The sequence below is a fragment of the Ambystoma mexicanum genome, chromosome 5q, assembly GCF_040938575.1.
Source record: "Ambystoma mexicanum isolate Mex_15411 chromosome 5q, UKY_AmexF1_1, whole genome shotgun sequence".
Classification (NCBI taxonomy): domain Eukaryota; kingdom Metazoa; phylum Chordata; class Amphibia; order Caudata; family Ambystomatidae; genus Ambystoma; species Ambystoma mexicanum.
Window position 1 is genome coordinate 1010674710 of NC_090933.1, and position 23087 is coordinate 1010697796.

The 23087-nt window shown below is 41.3% G+C and overlaps 1 protein-coding gene across 5 annotated transcripts in view; it reads right to left on the minus strand.

Moving 5' to 3' along the window:
* The window catches only part of CSMD3 (CUB and Sushi multiple domains 3), a 3270409-nt gene that overhangs the window by 200062 nt on the left and 3047260 nt on the right, over positions 1–23087 (minus strand). For all 5 annotated transcript variants that reach the window (XM_069621531.1, XM_069621530.1, XM_069621528.1 and 2 more), the window contains one exon: positions 4873–4984. In XM_069621531.1, coding sequence (XP_069477632.1) covers positions 4873–4984 — 112 coding nt within the window. The remainder of the gene's footprint in view (positions 1–4872; positions 4985–23087) is intronic.

Sequence of the window (23087 nt, forward strand, 5' to 3'; positions counted from 1 at the left end):
CTGTGGGTGGTTGCCGTCCTGCCCAGAAGAACTGGCACTGTTATTATGATAATGGGGACTTACCATTTGCCAGTGCCTGACTTCCCTAGACCGCCGGAGTTGTAATCCCCTGGTGTTACCGGGAAGTTGGGTGCCGGTAAATAATTACCGGTCTGACGGCAACCTGCTTGTAGCACCGGCGTGGTTACAGCCAAACCCGTAATGAGGCCCATCGTTCCTTTTTGAAGTCACTCTAACTTCATAAAGAAATTATTTTCGTTAAGGACCGAACCATAACGGAAATCACTTCTTTGTGAAGGCAGAGTGAATTGAAAAATAAACTATTTCTTTTTGAAGTCATAGGGCTCCCGCACCCCATGAGATGGAGGTCTCCAGCCTAGGGTCTTCCATGCCATGGGGAGGACGGAGCCCTCAGACTTCAAAAAGAAATTCTTTTTGAATTCACTCTGTCTTCATAAAGAAATAATTTCTTTATGAAGGCAGAGTGAAATCAAAAAGATATTTTTTTTAGCTATTTTTTTTTCTTTTTCTGCAAGTGGGGCCCCCTACCAGGACATGTGCTTGCGGGCCCCCCCCCCCCCACTGCGGGGGCTGCAGGGGCCCCTGTTACGCCAGTGAGTGGGTGGCAAAAACAGTACGCCTGGTGAGGTGCATATATTTCAAAATGGATACCATTGAGACACTGTTGGAATTGAGCACATTATCCAAAATTCCATTTGAGGCTGAAAAAGGGAAACAATGACACAAAACACATATTGACTTGGTATTTATGAATGACCTATCCATGTGAATTAATTACGTTTACCAAATGTGGGCATTGCATGTTCCATCACTCATTACTCTACCAATAATTTTCTTTTATTTATTCACAGGTGGTTGGCTTAACATAAAACTTTTCACCATATTAACAACACATGAATTCATGTATGGCTTTTTCCCTTTCCTCCCCCTCATAGAGTATTCATTTTAATACTTCAGTTAGGAAATTGATCAAAGCAATAATCACAGACACCTGCTCCCCAAGCATTAAATTGTCCCTCAGATCTTCGAGGCTGGCTACCCAGAAATCTTTACAAAATTTACCAAGAAGTCACGGCTTACCAAAACAGTAAGATGTGGAAGTGTTTCCTTTTTCTTAATTCACCTTGCACAGCCTACAGGAAACATTGTTATCACCATTTCTGTTGAAGATGATAATGCTTTTTTTGTAGGGTATACATGTTGACAAAATCTCATGTATTGCATCCGAAGAAGTATATTGGAACAGTATTTTAAGGTCTACACATTGGCACATAGTCAGAATATATTTGTACAGTTGGCAGTAATCTTGAGTCTTAATCCAGTCGGCTCACCATATTTTAATTTTCGCCGACATAGGATTATCGTGGCGCTGATACTCTGTCACATCCAAGCTTGACAGGATCTCAGAACACTTTTTCTTCCATTCCTGAAGAGTTTGGCCTTAACCAAAGCAAATTCTCTTGCAGAAACCAATTAAGTAGATTTATGGCACAAAGATAGACATTTGCACGCTGCCATTGCTTTGATAGATACTAGGCCAATTTCCAATCATAATATTGAGGTTGGAACATAGTTTGGCAGTTTGAGGATTCTTTTCCAAAACAAACCCTCTAGGATGTGCCATATTTTATTAGAGAGGGCAAAGAAGAAAACATCAGCACCATATGTCAGAATCGGAATATATTTCATCCTGTAAAATCTAACCAAGGAGCGAATGGAATCAACCATACTTCTTCAATCACAGACGGCCCTGAGCCACTAGTCCTTCCATCTTTATTCTCAGAAGTGCTTCTCGTGGGCTATCAATCAAACTGATATTTACGCACATCCCCAAGTAGGTGAATGAACAAACTGTGGCCAGAACTTCCTTATTCAGAAACCACAAGGCCTTGTCCAAGTTTTTCTTACCTTTGGCTGATTGCAGGATAAGGATTTGCGACTTTTCTGCTTTGATTTGTTCAATCCTTTCGCCAGCACATAATCCTGCAAAACATCTAGTTGCCATTGGAGGCCAATCAGAGTTTTGTCAATTAAGAACAAATCATCTGCATAAAGCAGATGATCAAGTGATACCCTGTTTATATTTTGGGGGAAAATCCTGGCACTATGCAAATCCTCTGGTAAATCTGAAATCAATAGGTTAAACAAGGCTGGTGTCAACAGACAGCCTTGTTTGAGTCCCCTCTTTGTTTCAATCGAGCCTGATAATGTTCCCCTCAGGTCCAGCTTTATTTTCAGTGAGGTTTCAGAATGAAGTTATTGAATAGCTTCCAGGAGGTCCAATGGGCATCCCCATAATTGCAATTTACTCCAGAGAAGCCTTCGGTCAATAGAGTGTAAGGCCTTAAATCAGATTTAAACTCCCCTTTTCCAAAACTAATTCATGATCATAAGTATGTTTATGAACAAACAAAAACTACTGATCCCAGGTTGCTTGTTTCCAAGAAAAACAGTAGACCTTTAGGGTAATTCAGTATTGTTCTACAATCACAAGCATGTGTTTTAGTTAAGTGGTCAGAGAATCGATCTATCAATGATGAAACCCTAGTTGAATGAATTCTCAATTGAGTTCTACCTTGGGAGACTTCCACCTGTAGTGAGTATAATTCCCTTGGAGTTTCTCTTAATGTGGAGCATATACGTTTTACGATATTGTGATTGCTAGTGTTATTTGGTAGAATGTCTAGACTAGATTCTGGGAGTCGATTCTCAGATGCAAAATTAAAATCCAGTATCTTGCATTGAGCACCATGTATTGTATGCAAATTTGTAAAGCGTGAACATAGACCAAAAAAGGCATCATGGTGCTGAGGAGAGTGAGGCAGCTGCAGACCAAGGGGATTAAAACAGATACGTTTTGAAATGTTTTCGAAAGACAATGTATTGAGGAATGTTACAGAGCTTGAGTGGCAACGCTATCCAGAGTGTGGTGGCAAGTACCGTAAAGGATCTTCCTCCAGCTCTTGCCCAATGTAATGTAAGCTCCTCATTTTAGTTTCCGCAGCCCAAGCGATGCCTGGGCGTTTCTGTCAAATTCCTGTCTTGGATCCACTTCTGGAGTGTTCATATTTGAGTCTCTACAGATAAATATTACCAAGTCTGGAAGATTTTGACAGAGATTGTCGATTAATCTCATTGTCATGTCTATAAAGATTGAATCTTTAATTCCTTTTGAATTCCAATAGAGGTTACATAAAGTTATCCATTCTGGACATTTAGATCTTGCACATGCTGTTTGAATTTGCAGTATTTGTGTTTATGGATTTGGATTCACTGTTACAATTGTTTGTACCCCTACTCCGTTTCTTATCAATGTTAACCGGTCTGAGATTGGCCTGCCTTTACTTCCTTTTAAAGCCGGATTCAAGTTGACTATGTAACCATTTAATATAGGTGCCGTACGCAACCAGGTTTCTTGATGACAGATGATGTTATAATAGTTATATTTGATGTTACCAAAAACGATTACAAAGTGGTGCATGTCAACTGCACTGGTCACTCGGCTTCTGATCTTGGGCCCAGGTCCCCTCCCCCACCAGCTGCACACCTGCGCTGCCTCCCGGGAAACCCCTGCACTTGGGGGCCGTTTCTGTATTCCTATAGTCCACACCAGCTCTTGACACTTGATGTCTGTACTTACCCCTGAACTTGCCACTAGCTGGCCACACTTTTACCTATTATTTTTAGTTATGTTATTTATTTACTACTGTTGATTCTATGTACTGCACTGCCCCCTCCCCCATCACCCCCACACTCCCCCTTCCCCCCTTCCCCCTGCACTTGCACTTGGCCTAGTAAGATTGTTGTTTCTGTCTTCCCTTTGTTCTCCCTCCCTTGCCTCGTTAAAAATGCCATATCATATCATATCATAATACGGGCAAAACACTGAAAAACGCAGATTTTTCATTTATGAGTTATTTATTTGGGGACAGCCCCTCCCCCCTGATTTTCCACCCTTATAACGTAAACCCAACACCATCACAACCAATTTGAACCCCTTACACCACTACCCTTTATATATTTATTTAACGTTTGGTGTGTTTTTCAGTGTTATTGTCTGCAGTTAAATGATTGGGCTCCATCGAAAATGTATTAGGTTTTATCACAGATTGGTGATAGACATTGTGCTACTTTTTTGGCAAACACTAAGCACACTAACTGTAAACTAGACCAGAGCATTGCAATCTCACCAACCACATTCTCATTGGACAGTGTTCACCCTTGGCATTATGTTTTTTGTACAAAGGAGAGGTTGATGACTCCCAAGCCACTTGACAAAAAGTGATGCCTGGATTCCCTTTCTAAACGCCCTGATACTCCAGATGCCAGGAGAAGAACAACAATTCACTTTCCTGGCAGTGATGCCCGGATCTTCACAAGGGAGATGTTGCTGGCATGCTTTAAACAGGGCCGTCAGAATTTGTTTTAAAAGCCCCACCACATGGGTTACAAAATTAGATCAATCATAATGACTCTTCCAATTTAAAGATGAGACCAAGTGTCAGGAATACAGTGAATGGTTCAATAGGCCCACATGTGTTAATCTCAACAGAGAAATATCACCATCACCGTGCTTTCAAGCAGCTTTTAAAATTAAACAGTCTTACCAACATTTCACATGCTTGGGTTATTATTGCAAATGTCTGTTTTAAATTGTACAACAATTCAACAAAGATTATATGAGTGGAGTCGATCAAATCTTTTTTCTTTTTTTTCACTTGTTGGCATTCATCTAGTCATGGTAGACATAATCACAATATATTCACTATGTCATGGTGCTTGAGCTACTTTGGATAAAGCTAGAAATCCATATAGTATTAAAAGTATGGTATACATTTAAAAATCACTTACGTATACATTCAGTCTGTACACCACTCCACGTCAAGTCGGGAAGACACGTGCGCGTTGTAGAGCCTTGCAGTAAGTATCCCTTTTTACAGTGAAATTGTACAACGTTTCCAATCTAGCAAAATATTAACAGAGAGAAAAAAAGTTATTTTCTTAGCCATTATTTTTATGTTAGATACATGTTTTTCATAAAAAGTGTTATTTTGATACTTGGAGGTCAGAACACATGAAGCAAATGCAATGATAATAGTAACTGTTTTGGATAATTTTGTGATTGTACGTTTGCGGCTATTCATTTTTGTGTTGGACATCTGCGGTGGATATGCCATTTGAAAAAATGCACTGTATCAGTTCAAGGTTCATCTAATATGGTGTGGCTGTGATCGGACAAGTGACAGGAAAAAAACCCAACATATTTTCATGAACAATGCAGGAACTTTTGTAATCTGAACCACACACTCCATAGATGTATGCAGTCAGTGTGATGGTGGCCAACCAGCTCATTGATCTGATCTGCAGGATAACCTTAGGAAATGTTACTGGCTTTTAACAAGCTTCACAGTATTTATGTGGGATCAGTGTTTCCCATAACATCACAGCAGTCACTGTGTTTCCTCAAATCTGTGAACGCATTGTTGCATAAACCTAGTTTTGAGTCATTAATGTCTCATTATACTTGCATTGACAGATGGCGATATCGGAGGTCCACTGAATGTCTCCTGATGTCATCCTGAGGCAATGGAAAGAGGTAATACCCATAGATAAAGCAATGCCCACTTAATCTAAATGTACAAAGAACAGACTAAGATAGTCATTGAAATGGGACAGTAAATCAGTGGCAGAGCCAGGGAGGGACTGGATGGACAGCCATCCCCTGCTCCACCTGGTGCCCAGAGTGCCCACCAGCCTTCCGTTGGCACCCTATTATCCACACCCCCCCCCCAGCACCAAAACTGCCTCTGCTACTGCAGTAAATCTGGCAGAACATGTTCAGCTCTGCCAGAGTTAGATAATTTCCCTGCTTTGGTTGTGAGAAGGGATTGAAATCTCGGCATTTCCCAGCCCATATGCCTTGTACAACATGCCAGTAGTCTTAAGATCAGAGCCATCCTACTACATCTTTACAAAAAAGATCACAATATGGCTATTCTCTCATAATGTATAACCTGATATTATTATGATATCCCTGTACATACTTGTATTACTCTGCCCTCATGTATATTTCTGCAGAGTAACTCTTTAAATACACTGTGTAATGTACTATTTATGAATTCTTTATTAAACCCCGCCCTACACACGTCTGTACACAGCAATTGGGATGCCTTTAAATCCTCTCTACGGGACGTTATCATACAATTTGTAGCCAAAAAAAGAAGGCAAGCAGAACATGCTTATAACTCTTCTTTAACATCAATAAAAGACATTGAAAAATCTTATTATGCTAACCATGACCCAAATATACTAAAAACCCTCCCTAAAAAAATAATCAAATTCAATAAAACATGTACAGACAGAGCTGCAAATACTATCTTTAGGTCAAAAACAAAAATATATAATACCTCTAATAAAGCAAGCAAAATGCTAGCTTCATATCTTAAGAAAAAGAAAGAAAAATCGACACATATCACTTCCCCAGATGGTACTGGATTGTCTAACCCAAAAGATATTCATGAAGTCTTTAATCAATTTTACTCCAAACTGTACTCAGATGACTCTTCTACTCACTCTGATAATATTAACTCCTTTTTCCAAATTATGAAGAAAGCTGATTCACATAATCCAATTGATACATCTTCTCTTACTTCTCCAATATCTATTATTGAAATTTAACAAGCCATTAACAATCTTAAACCCAATAAAGCCCCAGGACCAGATGGTTTCCCTGTTGATTTTTATAAAACATTTATTGAATCTATTGCCCCAAACTCTTCAAACTATATTCCCACTTTATTAATTCAGGACAAAGTATAGGTTCTTTTGGTGAAGCCCTCCTCATGTTATTTCCCAAGCCCGATAAGGATCCCTTTTTAGTAAAAAATTATCGCCACATTTCACTTATTAATTCAGATTCGAGTTATATGCTAAAATACTTGCTAAACGGTCTTTTTTTCAAAATCTCATTCACAAGGATCAATCTGGATTTATTAAAGGACAGAACGCTTCCTCTAATGCTAGATTACTATTTCATATTTTAGCTCATACCCATAATTCGACTACACCATCGGCCCTTATTGCCCTAGACGCAGAGAAAGCGTTTGATCGTGTTTCCTGGTCCTTTGTATTCCAATCTCGTGAATGGCATGGTCTTGCTTCCTATTTCATCAATCTTATTAAATTACTATACCTTAATCCCGCTACTCATATTTTGATCAATAACTCCGTTTCCTACCCTTTTAAAACAAAAAAGGGTACTTGTGAAGGTTGTCCCCTCTCACTTTATTATTTAATTTAGCTTTAGAACCTCTACTACAAAACATTCAATAAACCGTAATATTAAAGGTATTTCTATGAATAATTTTGAAGCTAAACTTTCATCCTATGCAGATGACATCCTCATTTATCTTTCAGACCCTGCTTCATGTTTACCTCACTTAATTTCTACTATTAAGCAGTACTCCATAGTGTCAGGTTACAAAATAAACTCGACAAATCAGAGATTTTACCCCTTACTTACTCTTGTAATACATCCAATACCTCTTTATCTGGTCTTTCCTGGCAGTCATCCCATATTAAATTTAAATACTTAGGTATTTTAGTTAATAAAGATATACCCTCCACGATTAAACGTAATACCAATTATATCATAAAGAAAATTACTGATCTAACAGGGAAATGGGCACCTCTCTTTCTATCTTCGTGGGGTCATCTAGATACAATTAAAATGATGATTGCCCCTATCTTTCTATACTCACTCTCTATGAACCCTATCACAATTAATTCTTCTTTCTTTAAAAAACTTGATTCTTTACTTTTAAAATTTCAATGGAATAATAAAACTACTCACATTGCTTCTAACAAATTGAAACTTTCTAAATCCCTAGGTGGGGTTTACATTTCCAAATTTCCAACCGCCATGAAAGAACTAAATACTTTCATGCAACACAAATCATCCCCAATTAACACTACTCTTTGGTGTGAAATTGAGCTGGCATTATTTCACCTCTCGCTCTTTCACATGTTCTTACAACGTTATCTTGGCCTAGTATTACTTCCTTCCCTTCACATCATTTCTTCAAAATGATATGGAATAAACTACCAGATAACTCTCTTAATAGGACTAAACTCAATGACACATTTCTTTGGTTTAACATACAAAACTCCACTAAATCTAATATTACTACCATTTATAGATGGTATTCCTCAGGAATTAAATTTACTAATCATTTAATTCATAATGATAATGTAATTCATTTTATAGATATCTGTACAAAATACAATATTGCTGCTTCTGATCTACCTTTTCATACCTCCTTAATTAAATAAATTGCTAAGTTCCTACCCACATTCAAACAGAAATCCCCATCTCCTTTCTTCAATTTCCTAATTAATAATTCCTTAACCAAGGCTGCAAAATTGTATTCATTTCTTAATGATTCCCAACCTTCTAACTCACCTAATATTAATATTATTAATAGTTGGGAAAGGGATTGGGACTTTCAGCCTTCTTCAGATGTGTGGATTAAGATTTGGAGGATATGCCACTCCACTTCCTCTGCTGCTAATCTAACCCAAACACATTTCTTTATTTTGCACAAGGCTTTCTTTACTCCAACACGCATAGCCAAAAGTCTACCAGGAGTATCTCATAGATCCTGGTCATGTAGCAACCCAAATGCTGATTTAACTCATATGATTTATCAATGTACTCAAGTTCATTCATTTTGGTCTAAGGTCTGGAAACAATTGAAAATAATGTTCTCCTTCTCAGAACCCTTAACATTAGCATATTTGATAATTGGTACTGTAGTTAATTCTATCATTAGTGAATCTGATTACACTTATTTGTTTAACCTGTTTGTTGTAATTGCCTTTCATAACATTTCTAGTTATTGGAAAATGTTTCCAACCTTTTTTACATTTAATGGTGGAACTCAATCTGTTCAACACATCGAATAGAACATTGTAATGCATTAATGAATGACTCTTTATTCAGTTTCAATAAGAAACAAAATATGTTTGTACAATATTTGAATTGTATTGCATAATTGTTAAGAATTTATGATGATTCCCACATCCTCCCCCCTCTCTTCCTCTCGTCTTTTGTTTGTCTGTTTGTTTGCCTCCCCTCTTTGTTCATTACAACTTAACTCCATCACAGTTCATTGTACTTATATGTATTCAACTTTTGACATCATTTGAATATTTCTTAATTGTATTAATTGTTATCATTCATGTTGAATAATTTACAACGTACTAGATTGAATTATCATATGAAAAAATATATTCACTTTCGTTATAACATTTGTAACTTTATCTAATAATAAATTATTAAACAAAAAAAAAATGCCCTGTAAATAATCTCAAGTATGTAATCTATTTTGTAACTTGTAATGCACCCAGATACCCCCAGGTTTGGTGCAAAATATAAATAAACAAAGAAACAAACAACAGTGGTTGGGAAATTAACGGTAATGGCATCATCGGGATGTATGGTGGCTATCATGACAATACATCTACCAATACATCTCTCTTTGCACCAAAACAATGAAATGCCCCCCAAACACTCTCAGGAATCAGACCTCTCACATGTCTTTCCGGAAAGCCCTCAAAACCATGCTCTTTAAGTAGCTCTGCCCTCTTAAGAATGTTAAGAGCCCCCAGATATCTGATCTATTAGCTTTGAGTTATATCATCTGGTTCCCCCGTAACCTCTGAACCGGAGAGTCCACCATCCATCATGGTACACTGCACGTTTTTACTGACATTTGTTTCACTGTAACCACAGACAGGCTGTCTTATTTTTCTCCCTCTGGTTCATGTAAATAAATAAGCCTTGCTTGTAACAGTGCCATGATACCCAAGGGTTTCTTTGTGCGTTTTATACATGTAAAAATAAATAAATGAATAAATCTTTATGGATTTGGTCTGAATTTTTATGTTAAGACATAGATAATATGCATAGGAATTGGAATACACATGTATATGCAGAGATGCAGTTGGTTTATCCTCATGGACAGTTGAAACATGTAGAGTCCATTTGCACTCATTGCTAAATCCCGCCAGGGAAATCTTCATCAAAATGGTACAGACAGAAAAAAACACACTAGAGCTTGTCTAATGGTGCAAGGTGCTGCAGTACGAGCACTGGAGGAAGTACATAGTGAACAATGCTACTACTAATATGGGCTCTGGTTCACTCTGTGTTGCTGTGTAACATTGTGATATATGTGAATGGGGGAGGGCCAGTTTGGGCCTTCATTGGGCCTTCATTGGTGCAACTGATGTGCATACCGAGGTTACGAACAGATGTATATCCGATGTTGAAATGTACATGAGCTCTCATTGGCCAGTTCGGTTGGGAAAATATGTTTCCGGACATGCTGAAGTTAGCTGGCTTCATCTCTCGCATCTCAGATGACAGTCCGGAAATTGACAATTTATTGAAAAGGAAAGCGTATCATGTTTCCTTCATAGCAAAATGGTAGAAAGGATCCTTGTGCGATGTATTGGAAGTTCTTCACATACATGATACAACGAAGACACGGATTAGGATGTTTTATAGTTTGCTTTGCACCTGCGCACCCTGGTCTTGTCAACATATATTCATTATAATTTGTATACAAATCTCCACATTGATATGAACAGCCATGCTCCTTTATGAATAAAGTGTATGAGTTACAGGTTGGAAGATCATATTGAAGTCTGCCAGTTTTCTTGCAAAGCTGAGGACCTTAGTTATAGTATGGCTTTGACCTCATGTGTATTACCCTTCTTAGAGGTTCCGAAATAAGCTGCGTTTGTTGAAGCTGGTAAGCATAATTAATTGCATCAGCGGACTGGTCACTTTCTTCTCCCTGTAAACATCATTGACAAGAACGCATTGTGTCGTGTAGTCAGGTACCAGGATAGTATGATACCTCAGAATTCTTCTAAATGTCAAAAGCATCATCAAAGCACTTAACAGAAGATATCATTCATACATCCAAACGCCTTTTATTGGGAGTACTTTTGATCTGATTGCTAGTACACACATTCCTAAATAGCATCTTGCACGCTTTTAATTTAAGCAAGCTCCCTTTTTTTATCTTATAAACTGTTTAAAGTATTACTATACTATTGTAAAAGATTGTGAACACAGGCTAAAGTGTGTAAAGGAAGACATGTTCAGGGTGTTAATGTATTATGTGGTATATTTTAATGCAATGTATGTTAATAGAAAAAAAGGGTTTTATGTTTTCCTTCAAAATAAGAATTACAAATATAAACAGCAAAGTAGACATGACATCATAATGTCAATTAAAGTAAAAGAACGTTTAAAACGTGCATGAGGCATATTATCGACATCATTCTATATAACAATACATATTCAAATAATAATTACATAATACATAAGTAAATTATATATTCTGATCCCTAACTCTCCTCCCCACTGGTGACCCCTCTACCCTGGTCAGACCACTCTCTACTCTCCTCTCACCTGGGTCCCCCCGTCCCCCTGACAAGACCTTCCCCAGCCCTGCCAACCTTGTTCATGAACATTCGTCCAATGAAGCAAGTGTCAGCTGCTTCCTTCGCATCCACCTTCATCCCACCTCTCCCGCACCGCAGATTCTATCACTGACTCTGCTCTCAGCAACCTCCACCTGACCGTTACTAACACCCTGGATTCTTGCCCAAGTCATGAGGATGCACCTGAAACCTGCCTCTAAGCATGACACCTGATATGACTCTAAACTTGCCGCACTGAAACGCAAGTGCAGAGCTGGGGAACGGAAGTGCCAGACCTCTGGCTCACCCTCTGACAAACTGGCCTGTTGCCTGCTCCAAAAACAATACAGACTTTCCTTCCAGAAACATGCCCCCATCCAGTCGCAGGTCTTTGGTGCATCCAACAACACAGCCTAACTCTTTAAATCTGCAGGGAACTAGCCAACCCTTTCGAAGTTTCCTCCACACCCCTCCCAAACCCTCTGCAACGCATTGGCCACACACTTTACAACTAAAACTCAGGGCATCCTGAGCACCCTTGCGTCTCTCTCTCCCCGCCCGCTCCTCCACTCCCTTGCCTCTTATGGCCTTCCACCCGCCTTCTGACTCTCCTTCCTCCTTGTCCGCTATCACACATTATAAGGCCACCAGAGTTGTCCACTTCATGAAGGTCTCCTCCAAACAGGTTTCCGCTTGCTCTCCAGAACCATTAAGGACAACATTGTCTCTCTTGCCCCTTCACTTGTTGATTTCTGCAACCTATGCTTTGCCACTGGAATTTTCCCTTCCTCCCTCAAGCACTCCCTTGTACGCCGCCTCCTGAAAAAACCTTCAGCAGACCCCACTTGTCCAGCCAACTACTGCCATATTTCTATCACCACTTTTTTGGGAAACTAATGGAGAAGTTAGCCTCCTACCAACTTACTTCACACGCTGAACTTATCAGTGGTCTCCACAACCATCAAACTGGATTCCGAGCATCCATAGGCATGGAAACTGCTCTTCTGAACACCCATGAAGAACTGATCCCATTTCTGGATTCTAACTCTCCAGCTACCCTCATTCTACTTGATCTCTCCTATCTCTTTGACCTGGTCAACCACTCCATGCCCATTAAACAGCTCCTGAAACACTGGGTATATTGGAGCAGGCACTGGACTGGCTGACCTCCTCCCTAAGTCACTGTACATCCCTAGGTTATTCTGCGCATTTTCTCCACTCCTACCTCTTTCTCCATCTGTGGTGTCCCCCATGGCTCATACCTCTCTCTCTTGCTGTTTAACAATTACATTCCTCCACTTGCACTCCTCATTTTGACCTTAGCCCCTAACTTCCAGAAAGCATGTTCAAAAATCAATTTTTGTTACATTTTGCAGTTCTAACTGCAATGAAAAGTCTCCCAAGTCAAGTCTTCTTCAATGAGTCACCTCTTAGTGCTTCTCGAAACTAGTGTCTTCTTCCTCATTTGGGGGACTTTGGAATCTTTTCAAGACAGTGGAGTTGGTTGACAATGAGTATCGATGACTTTGTCCTGATTTAGTCCTGAGATCAGGAGAAATTCAGTGTTTCTGATAGTAAGGTATCTGTGAATAAAAAAAACCTTCTGCAAATGTATGTCAAGAGTGTCTGATTAATCCGTTTGTGAAATGGTCCCCGAGGCTACTATAGCCAGAGATGCAAAGCAATGTTGAATGGGCTATACCAGCAACCTAGTGTAGAATATGGCTTGTCTCCTACATTTTACATCCCAGATTGTTCCTGTCTAACCTAGTGATCCTCTTTTCAACTGCCTGCCTTAATTGAATAGAAGTAATTTTACAATAGAACTATTTTACCTCCTTAACAGGTAGTGGCCTTCTTTGTTAGTCAACTAGCACTCTTCATGTTTAGGTCCAGGTAAGTATGTATTTCCTATAGTTGTTAATCAGCCCAATAATCTTCATAGGGATCAACAACAAAAAACTTAAGTGTGTTACTCTGATTCAATCAAATCCAAGGTAGAATCTATTTTATCCAAAAGGCATGTTTTTGGGCATGTCCTTTGCAAGGTGTCCATGTGGGCTACCATTCATCTCTTTCACAGGCACTCCTGCCTTGACTAAAATTCCTAACTAGATACACAGTTCTACCTAACAGTTTTTAAACACTGACCTATTTTGATGATTATGCACTACCGTGCTTTGTGGCCCTCTCACGTACTTTGATATGCTTGGAGAATCATATCTGGTATCTCTTATTATTCTTAGGTTTTATGCGTAGAATCCACCATATGTATTGGGTAAAGAGGTGGGAACGTAGGAATAAGGATGATTTACTCATAATAATGACCACTATACTCCTAACTATATCACTTTTCCTACATACAGCCTTCCCTCTATAGCTACACACTCCTCTGACCACAATGAATTCAAAGAGAAAAGGACTTGCATGGCAACCTTTAGAGGCACATCTTAGTGTGGAGCTTAGTGGGAGTTAGTTAATCATCTATTCTTTCTGACTACCTCAAAGCTCAATGCTATAACCTGTTTCAACTGTTCTGAGCATACTCCCCTCCCATGCCGCAAGACATTGTCAACCCATGAGTATGGCAAGAAGGGTTTCAGGTTTAGGAATACAGTTTCTGTAGGGAGTGACACATATGCTTGATTTTAAAAAACAATCATTGTGTATGTTTAAAACGTACACTGAAGGGCTGTACATACATTTCCCAATATGATAATGTTTATTTTAGTGTGTTATTCTGTCAGTAAACTTTATTCTTACTCAACAAGTATCCATCAAATTTTGCAAAATACAACAATGAATATATTTTAAATTAAAAAACAAACATACATTCCCCATAAGCTAAAATCCTCATGTGTGAGCATAAAATTGCTTTAGATCAGATTTATCTGTAAGCATCATCATCATTATTTATTTGTTAAACTTTATTTATAACACATTTCTAACCCAAAACATACAAAAATAAATCAGTCCAAGTTACCAGCCCCTCTACACATACATCAAACACCCATCCCCAGTGATAGACTGCCTCACAGTCATTGCGATACAGCATTCATGTCCTTGTGTTCCAGTTACAATTGTTTGTCACCTATCTCAACCATTACTCACAAAATGTAAGTCTGGCCCAGACTTGGAACGACTGGTATCCTGTGTGCTCCCGTTTCTACTGTCGTCTCCCAGTAGCAGGACCCACATGCCTCTTGTTCTTCTGCCTATTGTTATCATTAGTACATATGGGCCTCATTACGACCCTGGCGGTAAGGGGTTAACGTCAGCGTTAGCTGCGCCGACCCCTTACCGCCAATTACGAGGTCCCCTAGCGCCATGGTGCTTTTAACACCTGCTTTTAGCAGGTGTTAAAATCCATGGCGCTAAGGGACCATGGAGTTAATTACGCCACTGTAATTTACGGTGGCGTAATTAACGCCTTCCCCACTCCCATTATGCCCTATGGGGCAAAAATGGGAATGGGGAAGGGTAAATGGGGATTGGGGACTTACCGCCCCGCCAAGGTCGGAATGGGGCGGTAAGTCCGCCAACCACCATGGCGTAAACGTAGTTTACGCCATGGTGGTAAAGTCACGGCCCAGGCGGTAACTTACCGCCTGGGTCGTAATGAGGCCCATTGTGTTTTACTCGCCTCACAGTAAAGTGCAGAGCCATGTTGCACAGGGGGACTGTAAGGAAGCCATGGTATCAAAGTAAGACAGAAACAAGTGACCACAGTTCAAGCGTGTTTATTTGAACTTCATCAAGGATGTGATAAACGCCTATCTAAACCTAAATCTAAAGATGGGAGCAAGCTACAACCATCAAATAATAATAACATAGTCCTAGAGTTTCATCAAAATAAAAGGACCTTTACTAAAAAAAACTATTGCCAATCCTTACTGCTAATTTACAAATAGTGGGGGGAAATGTTAATGAAAAAGAAAAAAGGGTTCACAAAATAAGTCAAGATGTTCAGGCCGTTGGCCTCCCTTCCCCACGTTTTCAGCACAGTAAAAGGTGGTCCACTTGAGCACAGCACACTCATAGGCTTCTTTGGCACAAGGGCACAGTTCCATCACCAACAGCAGGGTCTTGTATGCCTAAGTCTCTTATGTTATCAAATTCTCTTGATTCAGAGGGGCTGATGTACCAAAACAAAACAAAAGGTTCCTTTACAAAGATTCAATTCAGGTGAGTTACTTTTCACGCCATGTCCTACTCAGCCGGGATCAGATCCCTTTTCCGCAGTTAGTCTCCCTCAGCCGGGCTTGGACCAATGTTAGCAATATATTTTTCTCAGATATTTTTCTCATGGTTCACCCCAGATCCCCTCAGCCAAGCTCAGATTCCTTTCACATAATTAGTATCCATCAGCCAGGCTCGGACAAATTATAGTTCATATTAGCTATCAAAGACTTTTGAATGGGCAAAGGGTTTGGCTTGACCTGTTGCAGGACCACTTTGATTTCACAGTTCACAATTATACACTCTCAGTTGGATACCTAAAAGAGGTATGAGCACCCATGTGATGTAGGACCATTCTGTATATGGTATATTGGTTTCAAAAGTTCAGTCACTCCTTTGATATTCAATTACATGTGTGTTGCTCAACACTTATGCCTTTGTTCTTTTCAGATTTCTTCATACAACTTTGCAACCTTGGGTCTATCACAGACCGGTCTTTTATCAGTCTCTCTGACTCACCGGCTGTGCTAACTTTACTGGAGCAGCTTTGTTGCAGGAGCCAAGGACAATACCACGGCGGCAATCACTCCTCCCCACCTCGGCTATCGATGTGGGAGAGCCCCGGGGTACCTTCGACACACAATGAACCTCTCTTCAGCTTTAATTCCCAATGTTATGTTTCTTATTCTCCAGGGTTCATGAAAGTCGCGGTTTCCTTTCTTTGAAAAAGTGATGGGCAATTCCATCCTTGTAACCCTTTCTGGTCTTGCTGTCTTGCTCCTCGTACTAAACTGCCATCTCAGAACTGCTGTTTCCTCATGTGTTTTGCCTTGCTCAGAGTGCTTTTGTGCTCTGTCTGTTATCCCTGTGGGGGAGTGTGATGAAAGTTAGGTGTGTGTAATTATCAGTAATTATCTAACTCTGCTCAACCCTTGTGTTAAGGCATGTCAGATATACGGCTCGGGTGGTAGTCCGTTTTCTCTCACAGTGAGCTGTCTGTGAAAAAGTGTTTGTGTAAGGAAACGGGGCAGGGGGTAGAGTTCCTAGGTATCCTACCAGGTACAATTGGGAAAAGGTGTTATTGCAAAGGTGATACCGCGTTTCATCCTCCGGTGTCCCACTTACACTCCCGAGGACCCCTCATCCAGGTGATCGTCCTGCACTGGCCCACCCTCAGGAACTGGATCTATACGAGACTGCCATGTCCTGGCCACCTAGATGACAGTTCCCTGGGGATTCGTGGGATTAGAAACCTTAAGGTTTCTCACAGGACATACCCTCTGTACCACACTTTCAGCACACCGACCTAGCTACTATGGATGTCATGCATAAAAAATATGTTTTCCTGATTAAATATACTAAGCAGCCATAGCTGAGGCGACATCAGGATGGTGCCCTTATCATTTAATTTGTGAAGTCTATGAGTTGATACCAAAAACATTCCACATGCAGACAACCTGATGCTAGTTGTTCAAAATCTGCATCCTGCCGCTGATACCTGTTACAGTTTGAGAACCAGTCTGGGTAGTATGTTATGTTATGTAAGATGCATTTATAGAGCACACAACCACCTGAAGGCACCCTGGCACTAGGATAAGTACAGAGCTACCATATAACAAATTAAAAACACAGATGTTTTGAGTATAAACCGAAAGGTAAGGTGGTCAGCTGTCATCCGCAATGGCAGGGGATTAGCATTCCCTAACAGTAGTGCTGACAGGGGCGTTCTGCAGTAACTGTAACCGATGAATCACATAGCGGGGCTGGGCAAGATACAGTGAGTTGCAGTAGTCTAAACCACTCAAAACAAGTGCTGCTACCACAGGAGCACAGCATTTTTCTGGCACAAAAGGGAGAACCTTCCGCAGTACGCGCAGCTTAAAATGACCACTCTTACACACTGCTGAAACCTGGGCATCCATCACAAGAGAGGAGGAAATAATAACCCCCAAATTCTTTACGGATGCAACAGAGACCCTGAGTGGGCCAAGAGAGGCCGACCAGCAATCATTCCAATAAAGGAGAGGTGAGGTGGTACCGAGCACCAATTCCTCCATCTTGCTACCATTCATTTTGAGGCAGTTAGAAGAAATCCTAGGTAGTTCCTAGGTATCCTACCAGGTACAATTGGGAAAAGGTGTTATTGCAAAGGTGATACCGCGTTTCATCCTCCGGTGTCCCACTTACACTCCCGAGGACCCCTCATCCAGGTGATCGTCCTGCACTGGCCCACCCTCAGGAACTGGATCTATACGAGACTGCCATGTCCTGGCCACCTAGATGACAGTTCCCTGGGGATTCGTGGGATTAGAAACCTTAAGGTTTCTCACAGGACATACCCTCTGTACCACACTTTCAGCACACCGACCGGGCTACTATGGATGTCATGCATAAAAAATATGTTTTCCTGATTAAATATACTAAGCAGCCATAGCTGAGGCGACATCAGGATGGTGCCGTTATCATTTAATTTGTGAAGTCTATGAGTTGATACCAAAAACATTCCACATGCAGACAACCTGATGCTAGTTGTTCAAAATCTGCATCCTGCCGCTGATACCTGTTACAGTTTGAGAACCAGTCTGGGTAGTATGTTATGTTATGTAACATGCATTTATAGAGCACACAACCACCTGAAGGCACCCTGGCACTAGGATAAGTACAGAGCTACCATATAACAAATTAAAAACACAGATGTTTTGAGTATAAACCGAAAGGTAAGGTGGTCAGCTGTCATCCGCAATGGCAGGGGATTAGCATTCCCTAACAGTAGTGCTGACAGGGGCGTTCTGCAGTAACTGTAACCGATGAATCACATAGCGGGGCTGGGCAAGATACAGTGAGTTGCAGTAGTCTAAACCACTCAAAACGAGTGCTGCTACCACAGGAGCACAGCATTTTTCTGGCACAAAAGGGAGAACCTTCCGCAGTACGCGCAGCTTAAAATGACCACTCTTACACACTGCTGCAACCTGGGCATCCATCACAAGAGAGGAGGAAATAATAACCCCCAAATTCTTTACGGATGCAACAGAGACCCTGAGTGGGCCAAGAGAGGCCGACCAGCAATCATTCCAATAAAGGAGAGGTGAGGTGGTACCGAGAACCAATTCATCCATCTTGCTACCATTCATTTTGAGGCAGTTAGAAGAAATCCATTCCCCGACCTCCTGAAGACACAACCTAAATCGACTGGCCTTATTGGCATGATTAAGGCTGAGACGGACCAGAATTTGGGTGTCGGCAGCGTAGGAATAATAGCAGAAACAAGGGGAGTGAAGGAGAGCCAGAAGATGCCTAATATAAAGGTTAATAAGAATCGGGGAAAGGGCACACCCCTCCGGAACACCACCCGATAATAACACTGGGCTAGAGCAAAAAGGGGGGAGAGACACTGATTGTGAACGGTCGGCCAGAAAGGAGACAAACCAGTCCAGGAATCTGCCAGACAGCCTGGCAGTAGAAAGGTGGGAGATAAGGGTGTGATGGTCGACGGTGTCGAATCCAGCTGAAAGATCTAAAAGAACAACCTCGCCAACACCCCCCTGATCCACCAGGCGAGCCAGGTCATCGAGCACCGAGTTCAGGACTGATTCAGTTCCCTGCCTGGCCGAAACCCAGACTGGAATGGATCAAAATAGGACGTGGACTCCAGGAAAGTGGAGAGAAGAGGGGAAACCAGGGCTTCCAATAATTTCATGAGAAATGGGAGTAGAGAAATAGGCCGATAGTTTCCTAACACCTCAGGATCAAATGAGATTGTTTTTTAATAAAGCGATCACAAGGGCGTGTTTGAGTGTAGGTGGGTTGACACCCTCCCTAAAGGAGGCATTTACAGCTACAGTAACTTGAGAGATAATAGCCCTTGAGTTTTCCTTTAGAAGCGCCAATGGAATAGGATCGTGGGGGATGCTGATTTCAGCCCAAGGATGGAAGCGAGAATGTCTGATTCTAGAAAAGTAGGGAATGAGGACCATGCCCAATCATCGCAAGAAGACTCAGGCGATGTATTAGTGACTGGAGGGCATGCTACATCGTTACTAATATTGTCACGAATAACGGCAATCTTAGACACAAAGAAGGATGACAGAGAGTCACATAAAGCCTGAGAAGGGGTAACCTGCATGCTAGTCATTGCAGCGGTAGAGAGAGATTGAACAAGCTAAAAAAGAGCTCTAGGTTGGTTGAGGGCTCCTTCAACCTTGAGGGCAAAAAATGCCTTCTTAGCATAAACCTCTGATTTATGGTAGTCAGTGAGTTGTTGGCGGAATATAGCTTTAGTATCAGTCAGGTAGTCAGCATGCCACTTTCTCTTCACCTGTCTGCACAGAAGCCTTTCAGCACAAAGCTGATCAGTGTACCAGGGCTCTGATGGACGTGCTTTTTGCTTGCACAACCTAAGGGGCGTCATTTGGTCAGCAGTTATGGAAAAGGCACATTCCAAAGCAGACAAGGAGCAAGACATGGCCTGACCACAGTGAGTGGCCAAAGTAGTTGATATGGATGATCTGAAAACCCTATGCCAGCTGCGTTTCAGAATGGCTGGCTTAGGCTGTGCGACAATGGGGGCAGCCAGAGGGGTGGAGAAAGGAACCAGATAATGGTCAGACCAAATAATAGGGGAAGGAGGAGACAGAGTAATAGATTTCTCCAAAGCAAAGACTAGATCAAGAGTATTAGCCCGTAAGTGGGTAGGTTTGGTCACCCACTGATGGAAGCCAAGATCAAGCATCAGATTGAGACATTTTTCCCCATGACCACTAATGGCCGGGTTGTTAGGAAGATTGATGTCTCCCATAATCACCAGATTTGGGTGTTGAATCTGTAATTCAAGGGCTAGTGCCGGGAAATCCGAGCAGAACAAAGTGTTGGTTCCAGGGGGCCGATATATTAATGATACAGTCATGGTAAGTGTAGGAGATATCGAGATTCGGGCAAGAAGACATTCCATTTTCAGGGTATGATTAGGAATAGTAAAATTTACTTTAAGTTTAGTATTATAGATAATGGCCAGTCCACCTCCAGGATGGGTAGCTTTACCATCAGCATGAATCAAATCATAATCAGGCAGGAGTGACTGGACAATGGCAGGGCCTGATGACTTATTAAGCCAAGTCTCAGTCAGGAATAGGAGATACAGACCCAGCCTAGTTATAAGATCATGTCACTCCATGGAGTAGTATGCACAATTTCCAGTGTGTGAGTCTCATCCAGCTTTTCAGAGGTATACCCTAATTAACTGGCATGCATGTTTCTATTGCTAATCTGTGAGGGCCTCAGTAAGGGAGTTGTCTCATCACATTCCAGCATTATCCTGTATATGTATTTTCTGTGATTTAACCAGTTCATAGATGGCACATCCCAACTTTATTGGATTTCAGCAGCACTGTAGTGACTGCTTTGCGAGGATTCCAACAGTTGACCTTTACTTAGTTAGTATTAATACAGCTATCCTCCACAACATCCTTCTAGAATTCTACTTTTAGGCCATCCAAACAAGGTGTCTTATAATGCAGAAGAATTGTAATGACCTGTTTAATTTCTTCTGCATTATTGAGTCATTAAAGAGTAAGCCAGGCTCAATATCTAGCCACCTCAATGATACTCTACAAAGAAAATGTTTTATACCCCCGGGAAGCCTTGGAGTGCGCTGTACATAACCTTTGGTAATGTTCTTCATTTATCTCTGTTATCTCTCACTAGATTTTCCTCACTAGACTGGACTTCCACTATGTCTACATTCTCAATTTCTTTTTTTTATTGACCATGCTAGTGTCCTAACTGTGTGGCCATCTTTCCCATATGTTCTGGCCCTCTTAGGTTTTCCAGGATTTGTAGTCATCAACTGAGTATAGATTCCTTTGAAAACAATTGTTCAATTTCCTGTGCTTTGTCTTCCTGGATTGCAATGGGCCTCATTACGGGTTTGGTGGTAGCCGTGCCTGTAACAAAGGCATGGCTGCAGCCAAACCCATGAATTACCGGCACCCACAAAGGGGCAATTACCGTGTCATGCCGAGGTTGGCGGACCCGGTAATTGCTTATTTGCGGGTGCCGGCAATAAGGGACTCCCCATCCCCATAGGGCTGAGTGGGAATGGGGAGCTCAGATGCACCGGCACTTTTTATAACGGTGCCGGTGCATCCACGAGTTGTGCTCGCGGGCGCCATACTGCCTGCCAGTTCAGACCTGGCGGGCAGAGCGAGATCTGCATGCACAACTCGTAGTATGGCGCTACAGTAGCAACGGTGCCAGTAGCGATACCGGTGCCATTGTTGCCTTACCGCCATACTTATAATGAGGCCCAATGTCTTTATCTGACTCATTCTTAAAAGGGGGCCTTGACAATTGGGTTCTGCGACACAACAGAAAGCAGGAGCAGGAATGGTCAGATAGGGTTCAAGGGTGTATTTTGCAATCCCCAGTTCTTTTGAGTATATTTATGGACAAGAAAATGTAATTTATATGTAAGGATGAATGGTGTATGTGAGAGTGACATGTGAATTCTCATGGTGTGGGGTTATTGTAATGCCATATGTCAACCAATTCATGGTATTGTTCAATAGTTTTCCATGTAGTTTCTGCCTTGAGGAGAATCTGTTGTGCGGAGTGTGCTCTTTCCAGATTCAGGGAAATGTTGAAATCACCCACCCAGATTGTCTTATATATCTCAAATGTATGTAACTGGGTTGCACACTTCTGGAAATTTCCAGTGAGTCTATGTTTGGTGCAAATATATTGGTGCACTAATAGCACCTTATGTCCCCCTATGTCTCCAGCTAGGAGCAAGAAACGGCCCTCCTCATCCGTTATCATGTCTTGTAATTTATACTGCAATGGTCTGTGGATATATGTAGCTACCCCCTGGAGTTACCTGTTTGTGCTGAGCTGTAGCTGTGTATTCCCCACCCCCTGTGCTATGGCTAGCCACTCTCCCGTCCCATATGTGTCCCCACCATCATCAAGACATGTATCTGGTTCCTTTGGGCATATTATATAAGATGTCCGAATTTCTTGGTGTTTTTCATTCCCTTAATATTCCATGTCATTACACCAATTTTATTGTGTAACCCTCTTACATATACTGGGTCATGTCACCATATTCATTGTTTGTGGATTTTCCCTCTCTTCCTCCCAGGGATTTACAACAAAATCTACATTTCCTGCCTTCACCCATGGCACATAAAAAGTGTCTTCTTCTGCACTCTAGGGTTGATATGAAACATTAACTATGAATTCCCCCCTGAAACCTTACCCGCTCACAACCATGCCAGAAACCATATATCACTGGCATACCACTGTCCAAACTCATTAACAACTCCCAATGTACATACAGCTGTTACTGCTCAGGGGGCTGCTATGGCAATGCAGCAGCTGCTGGTGGTATAGTG